Raw genomic sequence first — 23,703 nt, forward strand, 5'->3', positions numbered from 1 at the left:
ATTGCTCTTAGATCCATCGTCAGTGCCATAATTTCTCACATCTAAAATATTCTCGCAAGCTTCGATGTCATCGTGTCACTGTTCGCAAGAGTGCTTATTCTCGATACCTTCGACATCGTAAAATCCCTCCCATACCTTCCATCCGACCTAGTGGACACTGCCTCGCTAATCCATATTTCTCGGTAGACGATAAATTTTACGGAGAAACACCCATCATCGCCAATATCTTGATAGAACATTTTGAAACGCAGACCCTTAGAGACCTGTAAGAGCCCAACAATATAGTACAAATATGCAGATGATAGTTATCTGGCCACATGGACGAGACGAACTATACCTATTTTTAAACTAACTAAATAACTAACTAAACGCACAACATACAAATATCAAATTCACTATGGAAGTCAAACAAAACGGAAAGCTACCTTTTCTCGATGTCCTCGTTTGCAAGAAACTCAACAACATACTAGGACACGAAGTCTATAGAAAACCGACCTACATCAACAGATACCATCACACACCCCAGAAACAATTTGTCATCCACTCGCTAACATACAGAACTATCAAAATTTCGGACAAAACGTATCCATAAAAAGAACTGAATACGGCGAGGAATGCCTTACTGCAGAACGGATACACTGGCGGACAAGTTAACCGTATCCATCAAGAACTTGCATTGCCGCACTATCGTACTTACATTCAAGGAGTCGCAGAATAAATAGAAAGAATCCTCAACGAACATAATATCAGAACCGTTTTCAAACCACACGGATCGGACCATTCCACGAACTTACAAAATTTCTTGCTCCTGCGGGAAAGTATACATTGTACATAGGAAAAACCGGGAGAATAGCCAAGGAACGAAGGAACAGCAGCCAAACATTTGCTTGAAACGTTTCAGTTCGTTCTGCCCGAGCAGTCAAGCTATGCGGACATGAGAACCAGTGCCTCCGTAAGTGCGAAAAGTGGGAAAACAAAGTGACTTATAATAGAACCAATCGCTAAATGATGGAAAACATGTAAAAAATGCCACCAATAAAAATTCTAAGTAAAGGCGAAACATATTCTATAAACAGAGCTTTAGATAAAACAAACCCAAATAAACCAACAAGCGAAGTTCAGGATTGCTCAGTTATAAATGAAATAGAAATGGAAATTACACAAAATAATGACGAAAAGAATAATATCAACAATGATCTATCACATCAGAACGAAAGCTGGAAGACTGTAACTCCCAGCAAAAAGCGAAAAATAACTTCAAACACAAATGCTAGGAGGGCTATAGAAACAGAAAGGCAACAATGGCTACAGGAAATTCCTCTACAAAACTCCTTCAGTTCACTGCCAGAAGAGATGAATTCAGACCCAGCTGAAAAACCAATAACATACGTTCCCAAACCGCCACCAATCTACATAGATGCTAAAATAATAGATCCCCTCATTGATCAGCTAAACAGCACGGCAGGAAAAGAAAATTACACCATTAAACAACTTAAATTAGATCAGGTAAAAGTACAAACTAATACCCCAGAAATTTATAGGAAAGTGACAAAAGCAGTAAAAGAAAAAAACGCTGGGTATCATACTTACCAACCCATAACTGATAAAAGCTACAAAGCAGTAATCAGAGGTTTACACCCAAAGACAAACACAAGTAACATATGCGAGGAATTAGCCAAAATCGGACATCAGGTACGAACAATAAATAATATAACCAGATTTGATACTAAACAACCATTACCGCTATTGATAATAGAAATTGAACCTAAAAATAATAACAAGGGAATTTTCGAAATTAAAAAAGTTTTAAAGACAATAATTACAGTCGAGCCACCCAGACACAAAAAAGACATAGCGCAATGTATGCGGTGTTAACAATATGAACATACAAAAAATTACTGCAACAGAAACTCGGCGTGTGTCAAATGCGCAGAAAAGCACCTAAAAGTAAACTGCCCATACATAGGAAAAATAAATGAAGTAAAATGCTACAGCTGCAATGGAATCCACCCAGCTAGCTACAAAGGCTGTGTAATCAGAAAACAACTGCAACGTATACTGTTTCCGCCGCTTCGAAACAGGACACACAATAACTTTCACGCGCAACAGGATAGCACAGAAACTGAGACAACACCAAATCCACAGCACGTAATGAACAATAACCACAGTAACACCAACATCGGTTGGTAGCCGAAGCTACGCGCAAGTAGTCAACCAATAACCACCCTTAGACAACCAAGATCAGAACAATAACAGCAATGACACTTTCAGAGATCAAGAAACTGCTCAAACAATCCATCAAAAACACCAAAATGCTAACAACAATGATAAGCGAACAAAACGCAGTCCTCAGACACCAAACACAACAAATAACAGTCATGCTACAACTACTTACTAACATGCTGAGCAAAAAATAAAAATGGACATGCTTAAAATAGCAGAAATTACAACAAACTAAATACAACAAAGGGCCCTAGAAACTAAAACATTCCTGTGCAACAATAATATTGACATACTACTCGTATCAGAAACACACGTCACTACAAAAAGTTACATAAAAATACCGTACTACATCATATATGATACCAAGCATCCCTCAGGAAAAACTCACGGAGGGATCGCAGTAATAATAAGAAACGACATTAAACACCATTTACACAGCCAAGGTAGTAAGGAATATATCCAAGCAACCACGGTTACAGTACAGACTAGCAGCAACCATGTACAGTTATATATGTATATGTACCGCCGCGATACAAAATTACATCACAAATGTGGGAAGAGTACTTTCGACACATAGGTGACAAGTATATCGCAGCTGGAGACTACAACTCAAAGCACACACTATGGGGATCAAGAATCACTACATCTCGAGGTAGAGTCTTTGAAAACTACATTAGAAACAATAACCTCAATATATTATCCACGGGAACACCGACATACTGGCCGACAGACCTGAGCAAAATACCTGATCTACTTGATTTTGCAGTTACGAAGGGACTAAACACAAATAAACTAAACATAGCACCCAGCCCCAAGCTTGGCTCCGATCATACACCCATAATAATTGCATACAGAAACAAACCAATACTTTAAAGACACTATGCAATAAGATCACCAAATGGCAAACATTTAAAGAAATAATTGCGAGCAAAATCAATTGCAACACCCCATTGAAAACACCTGAACACATCGATCAAGCAGTAACAACATTTACAGAAACTATTCAAGAAGCAGCAAGGGCAACCACTATATCTGAATCAACCAACAGACAAACAAAAATAATTCCATTAGACATCCTCGAAAAAATTAGAAAAAAAAAGAAAAGCGAAAGCAAAATGGCGAAAACATAGAACAAAATAAAACAAAAAACACCTAAACAAACTCGCAAAGGAAATACAAAACAAAATAAAAGAGCACAACAACAACGAGTTTACAAAGTTCATCGAGTCACTATCTGCACACGAGAACTACAACTACTCTCTATGGAAAGCCACAAAAAAATAAGGAAGATTGCTGTCCCAGCAATCAGAAGAGCAGATAACACATGGGCAAGAAACAACGAAGAGCAAGCTGAAGAATTTTCCAACCACCTATGCAACATATTTACACCACATAATATCAACAACACCAATCACAATAGTCATACGAACGAGGATGCGCTAACCACTAGTACATCAAGTGACAAACACTACACCATACCCAAAGTAACAGCACAAAAAATTAGAAACATAATCGAGAACACAAAAAATAATAAAGCACCAGGAATCGACTTAATCAATGGCAAAATCTTGAAAAACCTTCCGCCAAAAGTGATAAGACAAATCACAATAATAGTTAACGCAATACTAAGAATACAATACTTTTCTAAAATTTGGAAACTGGCACAGATCATAATGTTTCCTAAACCAGGCAAAGAGCCACATCAAACTAAATGATACAGACCAATTTCATTACTTCCTGTGTTCTCTAAAATACTAGAGACGGTAATTTACGACCGCATAAAACCAATAATAGAGAAGGAAAAGTTAATACCGGATGACCAATTCGGATTCAGATACAAACACTCCACTACAGAGCAATTGCACAGAATGGTCAATGAAATAATACTAGCACTAGAAAACAAACAATACTGTACAGCCTTCTTTATGAACATAGCGAAAGCATTTGACAAAATAAACCACGAAAGCTTACTACAAACAATCGGGAAACAATTCCTTGAGCAAATATACCAATTAATAAAATCCTACTTAAGCAGCAGAACTTTCGTAATAAAAATCAGGGACACATACTCCGAAGTCAAACACATGAAGCCAGGGGTTCCGCAAGGAAGCGTCTTAGGACCAATACTGTATACACTATACACGGCTAACATACTAACAACTAGTGTTTTTTCGACCAATCGCGGGAAGACGAACTCGCGAGGAGGGACGTCAACGGGAATCGTAAATTCCCGTTAGGATTATAGCAGTCGACACCACGAGTTGATCGATCCCCTGATTTCCGTTAAGATAATAGGGGTGGTTGAGTTAGTATAACACTGTGATTCACAGAATTACAAGGTTTTATTTTCAACACTTAAGTTACACTGTTGAGTAGATATAATTCCTAGATGACAACTTGTCGCCCGAAGGTATGATAGATATGCACGCTAGAGCAAGGCTCTTTTAATTGAACTTCGTATGTTGGTGGACGTTGCACTAGAGGATACTTAGTAGAGGAAGTGAGTGTTCGTGTTTAGGCGTTAGATTTGGACTTAGTTGGTGAGTCTTCTAGCGGTGTAGAAGAAGTAGTTGACTCTTCCAGCGGTGTAGAAGAAGTTTGACTTGACTCTCCTGAGGTCGTAGGAGCAGTGATGTACAGTGACGATGCTGTGTCGTAGGAAAGCTCGTGATGGGTGTCTCTCGCGCACGGGACCATCGGATTTGTTCGTGACGATTTTGGCTAAGAGTGTGAGGGAAAGAGGCTTCGTTGTTAATCGGATAAACGAAGGTTGGTGGACTAGGAAGGGTCTTAGCTGCCCTCGATAGAGAGTGGTTATTAGGATGCATCGTACGTGGAAAAACCCAACTTTCCCTTGGCAAGTCGTGATAGACAATAGTCTTTAAAAGTGATTTAGAAAAGATTTTTGTTCGGTCTGCAGGACCTTAGCAAGCAAATGAATGGGATTTATGACGGGTACTTAGGCTATTGAGAGTACGTCGTAAGGATGAGCGGACGTCTGATGTCCGTCTGGCCCGCGGTGTATGACCTGGTCCAGGTAGAGGGTCGCCCGGCGTAACAACTAGTAATAGCAAAATACTGACATTCGCGGCCGACATAGCGATACTAGTCAGGCACAGTAAGCCTGTATCAGCAGTCATATTATTAAAAGATCATATCACAAAAATAAAGAAGTTGTTACAAGTTAAACAAATTAAAGCAAACCCCAGTAAATGCAACCATATTACGTTCACACTGCGAAAACAGATACCACCAAACATCTTTCATAACGGCACGCACATAAGACAAACAAGGCAAGTCAAATACCTAGGACTCCACATAGATACACAACTCACATGGAAACAGCATATCAAATAACAGACAAAATACAGGCCGCAAGGAGGCAAATGCATTGGCTAACAAGTCAAAAATCCAAACTAAGTATAGAAAATAAATTAGAAATATACAAAATGATCATAAAACCAATCTGGACGTACGGAATAACACTTTGGGGAACAGCAACAATGAGCCATATAAACAAAGTAGAGACAATGCAAGCTAAAATTCTTAGAACAATAGTAAACGCCCCATGGTACGTTAGAAACGAGGACATTCGGAAAGACCTGGGAATACCAACAGTCAAGAAGGAGATTAGCAGATGTGCAAGAAGGTACAGAGAAAGAATAGCAACGCACCCGAACCGGCTGGCTGCGGAAACGATCAACACATCAAGCATAGAAAGAAGACTAAAAAGGAAACACCCACCAGATCTCATAAAGGATATAACCTAACAAACACGAAGATGGTACCCCGCTGGGGGTAGCCACCCACATGATAATGAAACAGATAAAAAATTCTACCAAATACCCAAATTGTACAAATTGTGAATGTAAACAACTAAATAAAAAAAAAGAAAAAAACTAGCGATCCATCTTCACATACTTCAAATTAAATTCGATAGGAGCTACGGTTTAAATTTCAAAATCCAGGTTATTGACAGAATTTGTAACATTGTATTTCTTCTGACATAAAGACGCTTCATGTTTCCATAAAAAGGATTTGTTTTAGCGCAGTCCGACAAATACGTCGTTTTCTTCTAGTTGATGATTCAACAAAAACGTAGCTTCAATCTTATAATTAACGTTACTTGTACAAAACGTTTCGAATCAAAGTACTATATACAATGGTACCAATACACCCTATTTCGAGTCTCGAGTATACAAAGACATAATTTTAACTTCATGTCGCGTGTTTTAATTAACGCGAGTCATACACATCGTTTCGAATGCGAGAGTGTTGGTTCGTATAGCAACAAAGGGTGTACGAATGTTGTAGTTTACACGGGGAAAGAGTTGTGGCGGATCGGTATCAATAGGACGCCGACAGGTCGAGACATCAACGCGGAACAACACCTCCTGGGCGATCCGCGGGTACCAACCGCCAACACCAGAGGGCTACGACGACAACGAGCCTATCTATTTCGCTAGCGGTCGAATATACGGACGCACGATACAAATACCGCCCTAGCGAGACTCCCTCTACGTCTAAGGCGGGGTCTACCGGGCATAGCCTTACTGACGAGTCCACCTGTAGTCCTGGGACGAAACGCAAACTCTCTTTTCACCACCTAGCTCTGACTACATCTGCACCACAGAGTTTACATTATTTTTTGGAAAATGTAATTTATTAATGAATACCTACACTTTTAAAAACAGTACATATCGTACTACTAAAATCTACAAGTTTCCCGAGCAATCTATTAAATTTACCAGCTTTCTAATGTTTAGAACATATAAACGTTAGCTTTTATAATTGCTCAACTGTTCGTTTCGTTGTAAGACAGAACCGGTGAAAGCTCGTGAAAATAGTTCATTTTCCCGCTGTGGAGCAACCAATTTATTCGATTACGCGTTGCAACTATTCTTTGATATAAACGTCAATTCTTATTTCTTTATAGAAATTCGAATACGACAATTTTAATTCGCGCTTTCATAGCGATACATATCGTTCTTGGTCTCATGTTCCTCTCGATTATCGTATTGTACGACCGACACTATGATGGAAATTGAAATATTTATTTACTGAATATTTAACGTAATAGTTTAATTGCACATTACAAAGCATCATCGTTCCCGTACAATTATCATTCGACGTCATTAATTGATAGCTGGGTAAGTAAATATATCACCTCATAGTGAAAATTGTAATTACGATCCATATTTAAATTAGTCATCTGTCAAATGTGAAACTTATCATATAATCATTCCACGTGTGATAAACGAAATGAATTTTTTTTTAATCTCAATATCAGATTCATTTTTAGGTTTGTTCATTTTTTAACAGATGTTATAATTATTATACCGAGCGGACGTTTAAACGAATAATTATAGCGAATAAACATTGCAATAGAAGAAAAATGACGAATATCAGGCCAATTAAGAAAAGAAATTGTAACATTTACTTACCCTTGCTTCATTTATTTTCTAACTTCTTCAAACATTTACGCTCACCAAAAACAATTTATAAAATATGAAAATCCGCAAACGCGCACGTCGAAAGAAAAACTCCCTTTAACAAAAAATTTTACAATAATGAAATAGGGTAGTGATCAACGTACTTGATAAAATACACACGCACGCACGCATGCACGCACGCACATACAGAAACATATACGTATATGAAAGCACATAAATATAACGCGTTCAAAGAAAAGCAGACAAATTTATTACTCGATCTATCATAATTTTCATTAAGCTGTTTCAAGCGACACTTAGTAAACGATACGATAACGCGATTAGATCTCTTTATCTCTTATGAGAACAAAACGATGTATATTAAATAAAGTTAGAGACAGTATGGAATATCTAGTTCACTCGTTTTCTGGCTGTTCGTCTAGCGAATGCTTGACATATTCTGCTTCAACAAACTGAGACCATCGCAAACAATGAACAGGAAGCGCCTACGGCTGACACCCAAACTTCACTCAATGCTCGATGTTTGAGCCGAGCGCAGTTCGTGCTAGGTCAGAAGCGTTGATTTGTCTTGTAAAGTATATTTCAACAAATATCGATACATTTCATGCGTGTCATGGAAAATGCGAATACATGACCTAAAGGACACTTTGAAATCATTTGCTTCGTATGTGTATGTGTACTTGGCGTGTTTATTGTACGTCTCAATCCAGGTCGATTCTTCAGTATAGTAGTATAGTATAGTAGTAGAAGAACATCTCTTCATTGGCCTAAAATTGTAAGACATATTGTGCGAATATTAGAGCTTTCAGATTCAGCTTTTATTTCGTTCCTGAATAAAGATATCATTGTCTTTAAATTCACATGAGTTTGAACAGATGATATTTTCCTAACAGGAGATTCGATTCGCTTAACAGAAGTAGACATCTGAATAACTTCTGCAGCCGTTGATGTCTTGTTACTAAATGTCTCGAACGTTGAAGTTGGAATAATAGTCGCAGTAACAGGAATATTCTCCGTATCGATAACTTTTTCCGGACTAACCCATTCGTTATTCGGTTTGTCTTCGTACGGCGATATGAAGTCTATAAGGATGGACTGCTTCATCCTTTTCGAAGGTGTACCATGCGAATCGTTTAACCATTTCGGATGCGTAGACTTGATATTGCTGCTCGAACCCTTGGTGGGTGTATTGTTTGAACCATTAGATAGTTTCAAAGATATATTTATTGAGTTATTTACGTTATTTGGGCAGGGACTGTGTGAAGTATTTGATTCTGCCATGACAATACCATCCGAATGATTTGACTTTTCTAACGATTCAGGAGATGCTTTCGTGATTTTGCTTTCACCAGAAAATATTGCGTTCCCATGCGTATGGAATAAATGAGATTGAACATGTCTTTTATAGGAAAACATTCGGTTACAAAAATTACATCTATATCCAGATAATTTTTTCGTACAACATCGCTTCTTTAAATGACGTATTAACGAAATATGCATAGTGAAGGTCGCAGTGCAATTATCACACTTAAATACATTACAGCTATATAATTTATTATGCAGTTCCAATAAATGTTTAGCTTGAAAAGTTAACAAACAAACGTTGCAACTTCTTCTGTTGTGTGAAGGTACTTTACGTTTACTTTTTCGTTTATCAGAATCCGATTTGTTATTTTCTAAATACGTACTTTCTTGAGGAAACGCGGATTCTTCATTTTTACAATAAACATCGTCCGAAGATTCACCTTGAAACGTCGCTGTTTCATTTTTATTCCCTGTATTCGTATCAACTGGCGACAAATCATCGCAGATCACTGGATCGATTGGCTCTTCTTTTATTGTTATTGCATATTCAGAAGGCTGAAAAAAATATACAAACCTAATGTAACATACTAAGGAACGAAAAATCTATGAAACAGTCCTAGTCTAGTAATTGAAGTCAATCGTGTCATAAATATCATGGATAGAATAGAAAGCTACGTATAGAGCTACAGAACTAGATACTAGAAAGAACGGTTTATGACGCCATGTTTATCAGTTAGTCAGGCTCTACCACTAAAAACATGAAATACATAACTGCACAAATTCAGAATGCTACGTACATAACAAGAGAGCTGTAAATTTTGTGTAAATTTCCGGCTCCATTAGTATTACTAAGAAACTTTGCCTCAACTCCTAACATTTACCATAGGACAGGGCCGATCGATATTTTCAAACTACTGTGTAGCGAAGTCGACTATATTCAACTCTCAATTATATTCAAAAGTAAGAAAAATCAGATTCGCAAACAATACTTTTAGCATGGTTGTTTAACGTTATTTCATGAATGTATTCTTCCAGGCAACAAATTAGTACAAAGCAACGAGCGGTCCTTCTACATGTTTAGCAAATTGTATATTATAAATGAGAAATAAAATGTACGACAGAGTAACAAACACCATGCAAAACGCTAAAAATTCCATATCATTTGAAAATATAAAAAAACAACTCAAAATATTTACAAAAATCACCATGAATTGTTTAAAATAGAAATATTTGTATCGAATTCGGTGGAAAATATTGTGGAATCAATTGCGATCAGCAACCAGTGTGAGAAACAGTTAATGGTAGTACTTGGTCAAACAGCGAGAAAACGTGACTGTCGACGGTGCTTACATACACTGAAACACTGATGCGATGAACGCATCAACGTTTTCTGTTCTTTTATGATGTATATTGGCTTGCATCGATGCAGAAAGTAATATATTTTCTTAATTGGTAAGCAAAGCAAAAGGATATATATTAAGTATATATTGATATACTGATGTCATTTCATGAGACTTTGGAGTCGATGCGTGGCGTCATTACAATACGTTTCAGCTTGTACAGGCTGCTCAACGATTTTTCTAGGCTAGACTATACTAGAACTACTGTCCTAATGCTGTTCGGGCAGTAAGGGACATATGCAAAATTCCTCCCTTTCACTATGTTGCCAATTTGTGTAAGAATATATATATATATATATATATATATATACACGCAGGCACGCACACACTCACACGAATGCGAACGTGTATCTGTGCCTTGTTATAACTGTGTGCGGAAAAATTGTGTATATGAACTCACAGCAGCAATATTTTTCATAACGCATGCACAAATTCAAACCTGGGCATAAGGGTATACGAGCGTTATAACAGACACACGTTTCACAGTCATTTCGTACGTACGTAGCACGTGCACGTAGCACGGCATACGAGCATTGCCTGTTTTGCAGAGTTGGCATCGAAGCTCTAAATTTCTAGTTCTCAAAAATAGTGGCGTAAACCATGCTTAACGAAACGTTCGCGAAATTGTGTTGTAAAACTCCAATAATATTTCTTTTTAATCTGAATCGATATCGAAGTGCGTTAAAAACTGTAAATAATTTGATTCATACAAATGATTTTTGCAATAACAAATGATTTATAATAAACAAATCTAAAAATCTTTGCACAAGATAGAAAAGTTTTCATTCCGATACAACTATTCGCTATAGAATAATCGCTGGATATACATAAAAAATACGTACTCATCGAACTGATAACTAATAACTAACGATACATTTGTGTGACCTGCTCTATTTAAGGTTATACAATACAAAACATGCCGCAGCTGAATCCAATGCCTGTACTCATATAAATACATCAGTGAAAAGGTAACGCACGTTGCCAATGATGAACGTTCCTGCTACATTTGAGTTTCAATCTATTATATGGCAATATATTTTTGTTGAGATATGTATAATTTTTTGTGCTGGACTGGATTAAATGCGTAGTAGAGATACTTGTATGTGAATATCAGTGTGTGGAGGTATGTGTGTGCGCGGCGTCTCGAAAACAGATGAATGTAAACTAGTCAGTCGGTTAACAGTCGGGTATAGAAGAAAGTGCTGAGACGCGTGCAAATGGGTATTGATGAATATATAAGAAATCGCCCATGAAATAAATATATTACTATTTTAATGTTAATCCTCAGTATAAATTTAGTGTTCCTATAACATTATTTCGGCTTCAAAGATCCACAATTCTCAACATGGTAGCAAAAAACGTGGTTTTCGGGATTCAAGGTTATGGAACCATGTGTAACCGGGAGTGAATGTATAAAAATCGATTTAAAAAAAATAAGAAATTGGAAATAAGTTCTAAGAGATAAAAGGGCTATTGGCAGCACAAATAAAAGGAATCTGGATAATAAAGAGAACTATTTTTGAAAAAGAAAAAAAGGGTGAAAATAAAAAACAAATCAAGATGCCAAGGGACGATGAAATTAAGCTTCAACTATTCGATGGACGTGATTACAAAATGTGAAAGAAAAGAATACTAATGTATTTAAAGTGTAAAAGTTGAACCGGCTACACGAGAGAAAATGGACACGGATGCGCAAGATAACTGGGATGAAATGAATCAATGGGCGATGAACTACATCTATGGTAGTATAACGAATGAGCAATTAGAATTTGTTGGTGATCAGGACACTGCTTTAAAAATAATAAAAAAATTTGATGAGATGTATATAAAGGAATCAACAACATTGCAAATTTGTATAAGAAGCAGACTAGACATAATGAGGCTGAAAGACTTTGAAGAATCAAATTCATTTTTCACAGAATTTGAAAAAACGATAAATGAATTAAAGAGTGCTGGTGCAAACGTGAGTAAACGTGAAAAACTCGACTACATGCTGAAAACAGTACCAGAATCATTGAGCTATATTGGTGACTAATCGACTCAGTGAAAGAAAGTAATTGAACTTGTGAATCTTTAAAAAATAAAATTACAATGTGGGAAACACGTAACAAGAGGGAAAGTGATAGGACAAGGTCAAATGTATTCAAAACTGAAAAAAGGGACATAATGTGCCATGGCTGTGGAAAGTACTGCTACGTGGTAAGAAATTGTACAAACATGTACAGAGGCGGAAACAACGGAGGAGCGCAATGGCAAGGAGGTGCGTATCAGCCGCAACAGAATAGGGGTCGCGGCGGATGTCACTATCGACATACTTCAAATCCGATGGATTGACGATGGAGATAAAGATGTGGCGGCATTCGGTGGCAATGTATATCGCTGAAGTGCCTAATGAACCATCAACACCCCAACGGTCCTTCCACCGAAGGTTCTAGAAGAAAGAGCACATGGCAACGGCCGCGAACGCCTAGCAAATGTATGGACGGTGGGGATGTTGTAGGATGACAAAAGAAAATAATCGGATCCGATCGAAAGTCAAATTGTAAGAGCTTCAGTCTTGGAAAGTCACGCCTAGAGTTCGGAAGTGGATTGTAAAGCGGATTGTTGTTAGAAAAAAATAAAGTTTCTTTTTTTTATTTTTCACCTCAAATTTCTTTTTTTATTTTGTTATTTGACGTGACACGGGCGAGGATTTGGCCAACGAGGACGAAGCAGAGGTTGACAACAACGCTACAACGGGGAAGTCAACACGACGCAAATTATTCATACAACGAGGGCTACGACGACCAAGAAATTGGATCCTTCCTAACGAGAGTAGTGCGAGAAAATAGTAAGAATGAAATTACGGTATATACTAGCGATACGCGAAAAATAGATTGGATATTGGATAGTGGATGTTCAGATCACATTGTAAATGATGAGTCTTATTTTGTTGAGTACAAAAATTTAAAAATCCCGATAAATGTAAAGTTAGGAGACGGTAGAATTCTAAAAGAAACAAAAGTTGGAAAAATGTTAACTTACTTTGAAGTAAACAAAAGGAGGATTAAAATTATAATGTCTAATGTATTTTATGTGAAAGAAATGGATAATAACTTGATTAGCTATGCGAGAGTAACGAATGAAAATAAGATAGTCTCAGCAGGAAATACTTCAAAGATATATAACAAATACAGAAAGTTGATAGGGATTGCATTCAAAGATCATGGTTTATAATAAAATAAGTACTTACATTGAAAGACAAGAATCTCACGCTAAAAATGTAGGAAAAATGACAAATAAGGAAAAATTTCACAGGATCTTAGGGCATGTAAACTTTAATTATTTAGATACAATGTGCAAGAAAAAATTAGTTAAGGGAATGCCAGAAAATTTTGAGCAAGTACAATTGAAATGTGGTACATGTATCCAAAATAAAATGCACAATTTACCCTTCCAAAATAACCGTAGTAGAGCACGCGAAATTTTAGAATTAGTACATACCGATTTAAATGGACCTCATAAAAATACCGGGTTTGATGGATCCAAATATTTCTTAACATTTATAGACGACTACAGTAAGTGCGCATTGATTTATACTTTGAAATCAAAAGATGAAGTTTACAATTGTTTCCTTGATTATATAAACAAAGTTGAAAATCTTACTGGTAAGAAGATAAAGAGATTAAGATTCGATAATGGAAAAAAATATATGAACCAAAACATGTACAATCTAATTAGGCAAAAGGGAATTGTCATAGAACCATGCCCACCTTATGTTTACGAGTTAAATGGAGCAGCTGAGCGCTACAATAGAACAATCATGAATTCCGCTAGATGCTTATTACATAATTCAAAGCTGAATATTATATATTGGTCGGAAATAGTTAGAGTCGCGGCGTACTTAAAAAATAGGGCCATTACGAACACATATAAAAATAAAACACCATTTGAAATATTTTTTAAAAGGAAACCGAATATAAATAATTTAAGATTGTACGGAAGTAGAGTTTTCGTAAGAATATCTGAAATTAAAAGAAATTCGAAATGGGACAAAAAAAGCAGACACTGGGATACTTGTAGGTTATGAAAACATTGGATATAGGATCCCAGTTAATAATAAAATTATAATTGTAATGCACGTAGAATTTATAGGTGAAGATGATAATTTAGTAGGATTTCAAGGAGAAGATGGATCAGACAATGAAACAGAAAAGAATTTTGACGAACATTCGGATTCAAACGAAATTCATGCAAATGAAATAAATGACGAAAAGGTCGAGTAGGTTGCAATAAAAGAGGAAAGAAATTTAAGTAACGAATCAGAAAAAAAAAACTTGAGGACATAGAAAATAATTTGAGAAGGTCAGGACGGGAAAGAAAGAAACCTCAAAGATATGGCCAAACGAGCTCATATTTCATTTATGTGAATGTAGTTAGCGCAGACAGTCCTCAAACCTATGAAAAAACTTTAAGTGGAGATGACAGCGGTTCATGGAAAGAAGCAATGGATCGAGAAATGAATAGTTTAATCAAAAATAAGACCTGGCAATTAGTAGAGAAACCAAAAGACAAAAAAGTATTAGACTTGAAATGGGTATATACGAATAAATCTGATAATCGTAAGAAAGCGCGACTAGTTGTTCGAGGCTTCCAACAAAAGGAAGTACTGGAAGATTTATACTCTCCTGTGGCAAAAATGCAAACGTTGAAGTTATGAAGTTATTACTATCTTATTGTTGTCAATATGGTTTGACGATTATGCAAATGAATCTAGAAACAGCATTCCTAAACGGAACTATAAAATCGGAAGTATTTGTAGAATAACCTATAGGTCACAATGATAAAAGCGGGAAAGTATATAAATTATCAAAAGCGTTATATGGATTGCGTGAAAGTTCAAGAGTTCAAGAGTATATGAAAAAATTAGGACTTCAAAGAAGTAAGAGTGATTATTGTCTGTATATAAAGTATGAGAGCGATGATGTTATATATTTAATTCTATTCGTAGACGACTTATTAATATGTGGAAAAAACAAAAGAAAAGTCGATGAAATTAAAAACAAATTGTCGAACCAATTTGCGATGAAGGACTTAGGTGAAGTAAAGACTTACTTAGGAATAAACATTGAATACGATAATAAGAAGTGTGAGATGAAATTAGATCAAATTAGTTATATAGAATCATTAGCGAAACAATATAATATGGAAAATAGTAAACTATATTTTACACGTAAAGAGTCATTAGCGAAACAATATAATATAGAAAATAGTAAACTATATTTTACACCAATGGAACAAAACTTAAGTTTAGAACCCGCACAATCAGCCTCAAACGATATAAGATATAGAAATCTCATAGAAGCTTTATTATATATTAGTACTGGAACAAGATTAGACGTTAGCTATAGTGTAAACTATTTAAGTCAATTTCAAAATAATTACAACGAGACCCACTATAAATATGCATTGAGAATTTTGAAATACTTATATTTAACTAGGAAATTAAAATTAACTTATAAAAGAAATTTGAATGCTGAAGTTATTGATCATTTTGTTGACGCTGAGTGGGCTGGAGATGAAGTAGATAGAAAATGCACTACGGGATTTATCATAAGATTTTTCGGAAACGCAATCTACTGGAAATCGAGGAAGCAAAGTAGCGTGACAAAATCATCAACAACCACCGAGTATGTAGCTTTATCGGAAGCTGTGAGCGAAATTAAATTTGTAAGAATATTGTTGAAGGATTTAAAATAATGATCGAGACACCAATAAAAATTTACGAAGATAATTCTGAAGCGATTGCGATATCAAAATTTGGAAACTTAACAAAAAATCCGAAGTACATTGAAGTTCACTTCCATTTTGTGAATGAAAGTTACGAAGACAAAGAGATTGACATTATAAACGTAGATTCAGAAAATAATGTAGCTGATATTTTAACGAAGGCTCTAGGGAGAAACAAATTTGAAAATTTTAGATTACTTTTATGAATGATTTGATTGACTTATAAAAGGAAATGAATATGCAGCACCAAAAATTAAGGAGGTGTGTTGACATATGTATAATTTTCTGTGCTGGACTGGATTAAATGCGTAGTAAAGATACTTGTATGTGAATATCAGTGTATGGAGGTATGTGTATGCGCGGCGTCTCGAAAACAGATGAATGTAAACTAGTCAGTCGGTTAACAGTCGGGTATAGAAGAAAGTGCTGAGACGCGTGCAAGTGTGTATCGATGAATATATAAGAAATCGTCCATGAAATAAATATATTACTATTTTAATGTTAATCCTCAGTATAAATTTAGTGTCCCTATAACATTATTTCGACTTCAAAAATCCACAATTCTCAACAACTTTTTACAACATACGTTGTTTCAACGCTCGTATGCTTCGACGCAAACATATTTATATATGTATAAATATAAATTTTATATTCTACAAGCCTAGGAAAATTAATAACAAATAATAATAACACAAGTGGTAAACATAATCAGTATACTAAATAAAAATCATTTGTAATTCAATATTTCCATTTTTATAAAATACAATGTGTAATTGAAATTTAATTGTAAAATAATCACATTCGTATAAACTCATTACTCTACAACGGAACAATTTGCATCGATGCTAGAAATTCTGCATTACTTTAGTATTTTTAATCCATGTATTATTATTGAGCCATAACATATAAAGCATAGACACAAGAGATCATAGCACGTTGGCCAAAGTAATCTTACAATTGACAGATACATTATACAAAATTTTATGTGCCATGGTGGAAATTCCTTCCAATTCAACAATTAAATTTCATTTCTATTGCAAATCACAAGTTCGCGTCACAACGGCCAAAGAAGCGAATCTTACTTTGTCATATTAAAATAGTTAAAGAAAGTGGTACATAAACATTAGCTTAATATATTATATTAACCAAGATTTATAGAAACAAAATATATTATTCAATACGGTCAAAGTTCTCTTATCGAATGATGTTTCGAAAGGTACTTACGTCCATTTTGTTGTCCAATTTTATATCCATGGAGATTGCATCAACGGGGCGTACGTAAACTAACACTCGAGTTATTTGCTTTATGAAATTATTATTATTATTAGACAAACTGCTTGCCTGTGCACAAAGAAAATCTATGATTAGTGGTAGTAGACTTTAATAATATCCTCAAAGAACAACTCGCGTTTTCCTTAAAATATGTCATAACTGCACGATAACAATAGCAACTTGTAAATAAATATAGAAATTGTATGAAGTATAGTTATCAAATATATTTAACAAAACTGTAATTATTTGATAAAAAGTCGCGAAGTCAATGAAAAGCAGAAGACAATGGAAGATATTTCAGGTTAACGTGTCATACATGATCTTAAAAGTTGTTTACACTCACTTATTATTCGCTTATTATTCACTTGCATCCAGAACATGTTTTCCTTTGTTAATAGTTCGCGTCAAGATAGAATGTAAATTTTTTTTTATACACATATAACATAGAGAGAGAAAATACCGTTCAAATTCGGACAGCGCCGTGGGTAGCACTGTGGGCATTAAAATGGCATCCCCTACTAGTAGCAAACATGCTTCTCAGTTCAGACAGATTCACGTGGCTACAGCGCATGCGTGTTACTCAGTAGATTTTCTGACTAACTTCTCGTTATGTTCAATATAATTTTCTTGTTCACGTTTCTATATAAACTCACGTTATATATGTATGTATATCTGTACATATAAGAAGCAACACTAACACACGTCAATGAATATCTGATTATTCCTGCAACATGAGTATTGTAAGCATCGCATTCGTATACACATGTCTGTAAACTCCACTAGAGGGGGTAATGCTCTTAATGTTCGAAAATGTGCTTTACAAATCGGTCGTTAGTCGAAGCGCTGGCATTGTTTTACTAACACCTTTGTTTGCATTATCACTGAAGGTAAAGAATATAAACTAAACTGCTTTTCATAAGTTTCATCAATATACTTGAAGTAGGCATATAGTATTTCACGTGATACAAAAGAATGTTGTTTAAATAAATGTAGTTTTACATAATACAATACAGTTTATTTATAAACACGATCGTGCTGCAGACACAAGAAGTGCTGCACGGCGAAGTCTAACAAATCGATTCAAGTCCCTTACTCGAGAAATATTTTCTGGCCCGTAGGAGTTTTACTCACTCTAATGGAATCCTTAAATTTGTGTATACGAACATGGCAAATATGTGCATAAATACACATGCGCGCGCGCGCACACACACACGCACACACGCACACACGCGCGCGCGCGCGCACACACACACACGTATGTACTTTGTACACTCTACCTAAACCAGGCCACACACCGCGGGCCAGACGGGAACCAGATGTCCGCTCATCCTTCCTGCGTACCCTTAATAGTCTTAAGGGCCCATCATAAATCTCAATAATTTGCTAACTAAGGTCCTCCGGACCGAACAAATATCTTTGTTTCTAAAACATTTTCTAAAGATTATTGTCTACTACGGCTTGACACGGGAAAGTTAGTTTTTCTCACGTACGATGCTTCCCACTAGCAACTTTCTATCGATGGCGGCTAAGACCCTTCCTAATCCATCAACCTTCGTTTATTCAATCAGAAGCAATGTATACTGCCCTCACTTTCCTAACCAAAAATGTCATGAACAAATCCGATGGTCCCGTGCTCTAGACACACCCATCGCCAGCTTTCCTCCGACACAGCATCGGCACTGTAACTTACTTATTCTGGAAACGTTAGAATAGTCAACATATCTTATGACATATCTTATCAAGTCATTACCGGGTTACTTTCCTTAAATCAATCATTTACTTAACGTATACATACTCAACAGTGTACCTCATAAATGTTGGAAATATAAAGTTTATAACCCTATTAATCGCAGCGTTATACTACCTTAACCACCCCTATTATCTTAACGGAAATCAGGGGATCGATCTATTTTCGGCGTCGATTATTATAATCGTAACGGGAATTTACGACTCTCGTTGACGTGTTTCTTCGCGATAGCGTCTTCCCACGATTGGTCGAAAATACACTGGTTGTTAAAATATTTGTCAAAATATCTGTTTTATACTCTAACGTTAAGGATGAGAATTTTATTGCTCAAGAAATTAAAATATGGTTAAAGAAATGATTATTTGAATCCTATGGACCGCTAACTTTTGCGGTCGGTAAAATAACGACAACATATTTATATGTAATATCATCTGAGATACAATGACATAGACGGAACGAAGTACAGAATAAACATGTATATCATTATACATAGACGAGACGTAGACTAAACACGTTTGTCGCACGTCTGAAGGCATTGGGAACCTTTAGCATTTTAGTATTACCGACTCAGCATCTGGATAATATTTTCTCTTCCCTTCAACACACTATCCAGTCCAGCACATTGTTAAATATATAAGTATCTCCTTTCCATATCACATCTTGGTTAACAAGCTTTTATGGCAATCGCAGATCCGGAGATATTTACTTCTACTCCAATGATCTGAGGTCAATCGAGCTGAACACTTGATCGGCCAGCGGGCGTTCCCAGAGTCTTGTCCTAATAATAATAAAAATAGAGAGAAATGTGGGAACTCTCTAAGAGGCGGTGCTCTATCTTTAAAACCATCTCAATTTCTGGCATGGATTTTTCTGGCAAAAATCATCCTGGTGTAGCGGCACACGAATCAGGACAATTCAAATCCTGTTGTTGTTTTGCCTCGAAGTATCAAAACCGTTAGGTTACAGGTAATGTAAGAACAAATAAACTCCGGGCAAAACAATGTCGTCGCCACATACAACCGTCAAACGTAGACGAATTCAAATTTTCCGGTTCTCCCCCGACCAGTATAAATAAACGGACGCGATCGCGAGCGAGAGAGTTATCGAACAATGTCGAGGAGCATCAACGTGTGTAAACGAGTACCAAAGTGATCTACAGAGTTTCTCCGAGTATTTATCGGGTATTTATTCCGCAACTTATATTTGTACCAATGACTTGCAATTCGCCTGTAATTTATTTATTTATTTATTTATTCAAAAATATATTTGACGGACTACGACAGCAATATTTCGATCTTTTTTCTCGTTATTTTATTTCTCGTTATTTCGCTCAACCTAATAACGACTAATCCTCCACACTAGTAACCAAATGATTACTACCTAGCGAAGCTACAAAAGGACGGATTGGAACACACAACAATATTCTATTGAAAGTGCAACAGGTTTTTTGTGCTAAGGAATACCAAAACTGGTGTTTTCTCTATAATGTCTAGATTAGCAATAGAGTGTTTTTTTCGATTTTGAACTTGAAAATCTGATGACGAAGATGAGAGCCTGCTGAATTATGCGTCTCATTTAAAAGATAGACAGAGGCACGTTACATATCTCCAACCGGTAGGGAATACTACGGATAATCTACACTGGATAGAGGAAAGGCGGCCCTGAATCGACGTTTCATCAAATACTTAAAATAATAACTTAAAACAGCCTTGTTACATTTGGACTTCTTCAGAACATGGTAATGGCAGTAACATCTGAGCTGATGTAGGGTTTTCGTGACAGTCCAGCGCGACTTGTACAACCACATAAATAAATTGGCGAATGTGGGGATGTATAGTACTTAACTAGGCTTCTTTTGTTAGATGAGATAACAAGCAGCAGGCCTCGTGTCACGACGTCCCGCCGTATTCCACGACATCCCATGACGGTCTACGACGTTCCACGACGTCCGACGGTGCCCCCGTAGGAGGTTATTAGTCCAGTCTAGTTCATCAAACAGTTTTGGATGATCTAGACTAGACTAAACTATTAAAGTAGTTTTTAGCTTGATATATCTCGGAATTATTAATATATATTGTTTATCAATAGCAATCTAATCCTAATATAAAAATTAACGTTACACTTCCAGAATAGTACTTCATGTTTTACTATACTATTATTATTTGGGAAGCGATACCAATTACCCGGCCCCGACACGGGGAGATAACTACGCTCGGGTTCTATTTACATAAAGAGTACTTAAGCATCGGAAGAAGAAGATGTAAAATTATTTGATAGTAAAGAAGTAGCGTGTATTGAAATTTATTAATTAGAATAGGTATAGTATATGGATCCACATAATCATGTTTGAACATTGAGCTTACCATCGAAGAAACCAAACCTCGTTGCCATCGATTAAATTGCATTTGCTTCTTCAATTCCATGAATGCGGTTTGATTTCTTGACTTTGAGCGAGTACTAAGAATTACATTTCATCCATAGACGCTCTATAGCTACACTTTGCATTAGCACTGATTTTATATGAAATAGTTAAGTGAAAAATTAAATACTGTGTTTAAAATTAAAAAATAAAACTAAATGGAAACAAAATACCATTTCAAAGACTCGAAAGACTTCGTTAATACTATATAAAACAAAATAAATCATTAATTTAATGACTATGAGTTGGTGGTATTGATTTAAATAAATAGTAGAATTGCTTCCGATTAATGGTATAAATTAAGAGAATAATTATTTTAAATTAATGGGAGGATATTGTTATAAATTATTGGTATAATTGTTAAAAATTAATGGAGGAATTGTTTCAGATTAATAATATATTGTTATGAATTAATGGTTGAACTGTGAGGAATTAATAGATCAAACGTTGTAAGTTAATTGCTTAAATGTTGTAAATTATTAATTTAATTGTTACAAATTAATAATTAAGTTACTAATAAGCGAGTAAAAGTTCTATTTTGATCTACACTATACGGCAGATCAAGGAAAAATGAGCTACTGCGCGAATCGGAGTTCCTTATACACCTTGTACAAGTCGTAGAGAAGAAGATTCAGAGACGTGAACGATCTCGCGCGACGTTGTGCAAAGAAATGTTAGATTGAACATTAAACAGACTTACTCGTGGAAATAAGAGCACATCGAAAACAGCTCTATAAAATTTACGAGTAAAGAGAATTAACGTTTCCTCTGAACCGTTGCCTCCATAATTCATAAATAAAAAAGCGTATTATCAATGTTCATAAAAGGCTTGTGTCCACAAAAAATATAACGAATTACGACACATGTTCGATAAGACCTCCGTTTTGTTGTAAACAGAGTGTTTTTTCGACCAATCGCGGGAAGACGCACTCGCGAGGAGGGACGTCAACGGGAATCGTAAATTCCCGTTAGGATTATAGCAGTCAACACCACGAGTTGATCGATCCCCTGATTTCCGTTAAGATAATAGGGGTGGTTGAGTTAGTATAACACTGTGATTCACAGAATTACAAGGTTTTATTTTCAACACTTAAGTTACACTGTTGAGTAGATATAATTCCTAGATGACAACTTGTTGCCCGAAGGTAAGATAGATATGCATGCTAGAGCAAGGCTCTTTTAATTGCACTTCGTATGTTAGTGGACGTAGCACTAGAGAATACTTAGTAGAGGAAGTGAGTGTTCGTGATTAGGCGTTAGATTTGGACTTAGTTGGTAGATTTTCTAGCGGTGTAGAAAAAGTAGTTGACTCTTCAAACGGTGTAGAAGAAGTTTGACTTGACTCTCCTAAGGTCGTAGGAGCAGTAAGTTACAGTGACGATGCTGTTTCGTAGGAAAGCTCGTGATGGGCGTGTCTAACGCACGGGACGATCGGATTTGTTCGTGACGATTTTGGCTAAGAGAGTGAGGGAAATAGGCTTCGTTGTTAATTGGTTAAACGAAGGCTGGTCTACTAGGAAGGGTCTTAGCTGCCCTCGATAGAAAGTTGTTATTAGGAAGCATCGTACGCGGGAAAACCCAACTTTCCTTTGTCAAGCCGTAATAAACAATATTCTTTAGAAGGTGATTTAGAAAAGATATTTGTTCGGTCTGCAGGACCTTAGCAAGCAAATTAATGGGATTTATGACGGGGGATTTTGAGGTTATTGAGGGTACGCCGTAAGAAGGAGCGGACGTCTGGTGTCCGTCTGGCCCGCGGTGTATGACCTGGTCCAGGTATAGAATCGCCCGGCGTAACACAGAGCCGTCTTCTCTTAAAATTTTACCGTATTGAAAATGCAGTATTGCAGTTCTATTAAAGTACACACCGACGATGTGTTTTAATGTACCTATGTCCTGAAATCGATAATCTATTTTGCAAAATATCTTTGTGCTATGTATATAGTTCTATTGGTGTGGGCAGGCGATCTGATAACAAGTCGTCGCAGTCTACTCTTGCTTCATAGGATGGCCGCCATCAGGATCGTAAAGGGATACCATATGAGGAGACGATATCATATGAGTCGGCGACTGTCGTGGCGGCGTCTTCCCCGTTCGAGCTCCAGGCCTTGGCGC

General features: G+C 36.3%; 1 protein-coding gene across 1 annotated transcript; it reads right to left on the reverse strand.

Annotated features, from left to right (window-relative positions):
* Positions 1–8,395: 8,395 nt before the first annotated feature.
* On the reverse strand, positions 8,396–17,830 carry LOC117213894. The gene is made up of 4 exons (XM_033459579.1): positions 17,739–17,830; positions 17,375–17,491; positions 8,538–9,536; positions 8,396–8,443 (listed from the first exon to the last, which is right to left on the reverse strand). The coding sequence occupies exons 2-4, from the start codon at positions 17,402–17,404 to the stop codon at positions 8,396–8,398; spliced, it is 1,077 nt and encodes a 358-aa protein (XP_033315470.1). The 5' UTR covers positions 17,405–17,491; positions 17,739–17,830.
* Between the last annotated feature and the right edge of the window lie 5,873 nt (positions 17,831–23,703).

Source organism: Bombus bifarius, unplaced genomic scaffold (genome assembly GCF_011952205.1).
Source record: "Bombus bifarius isolate JDL3187 unplaced genomic scaffold, Bbif_JDL3187 scf7180000009144, whole genome shotgun sequence".
Lineage (NCBI taxonomy): Eukaryota > Metazoa > Arthropoda > Insecta > Hymenoptera > Apidae > Bombus > Bombus bifarius.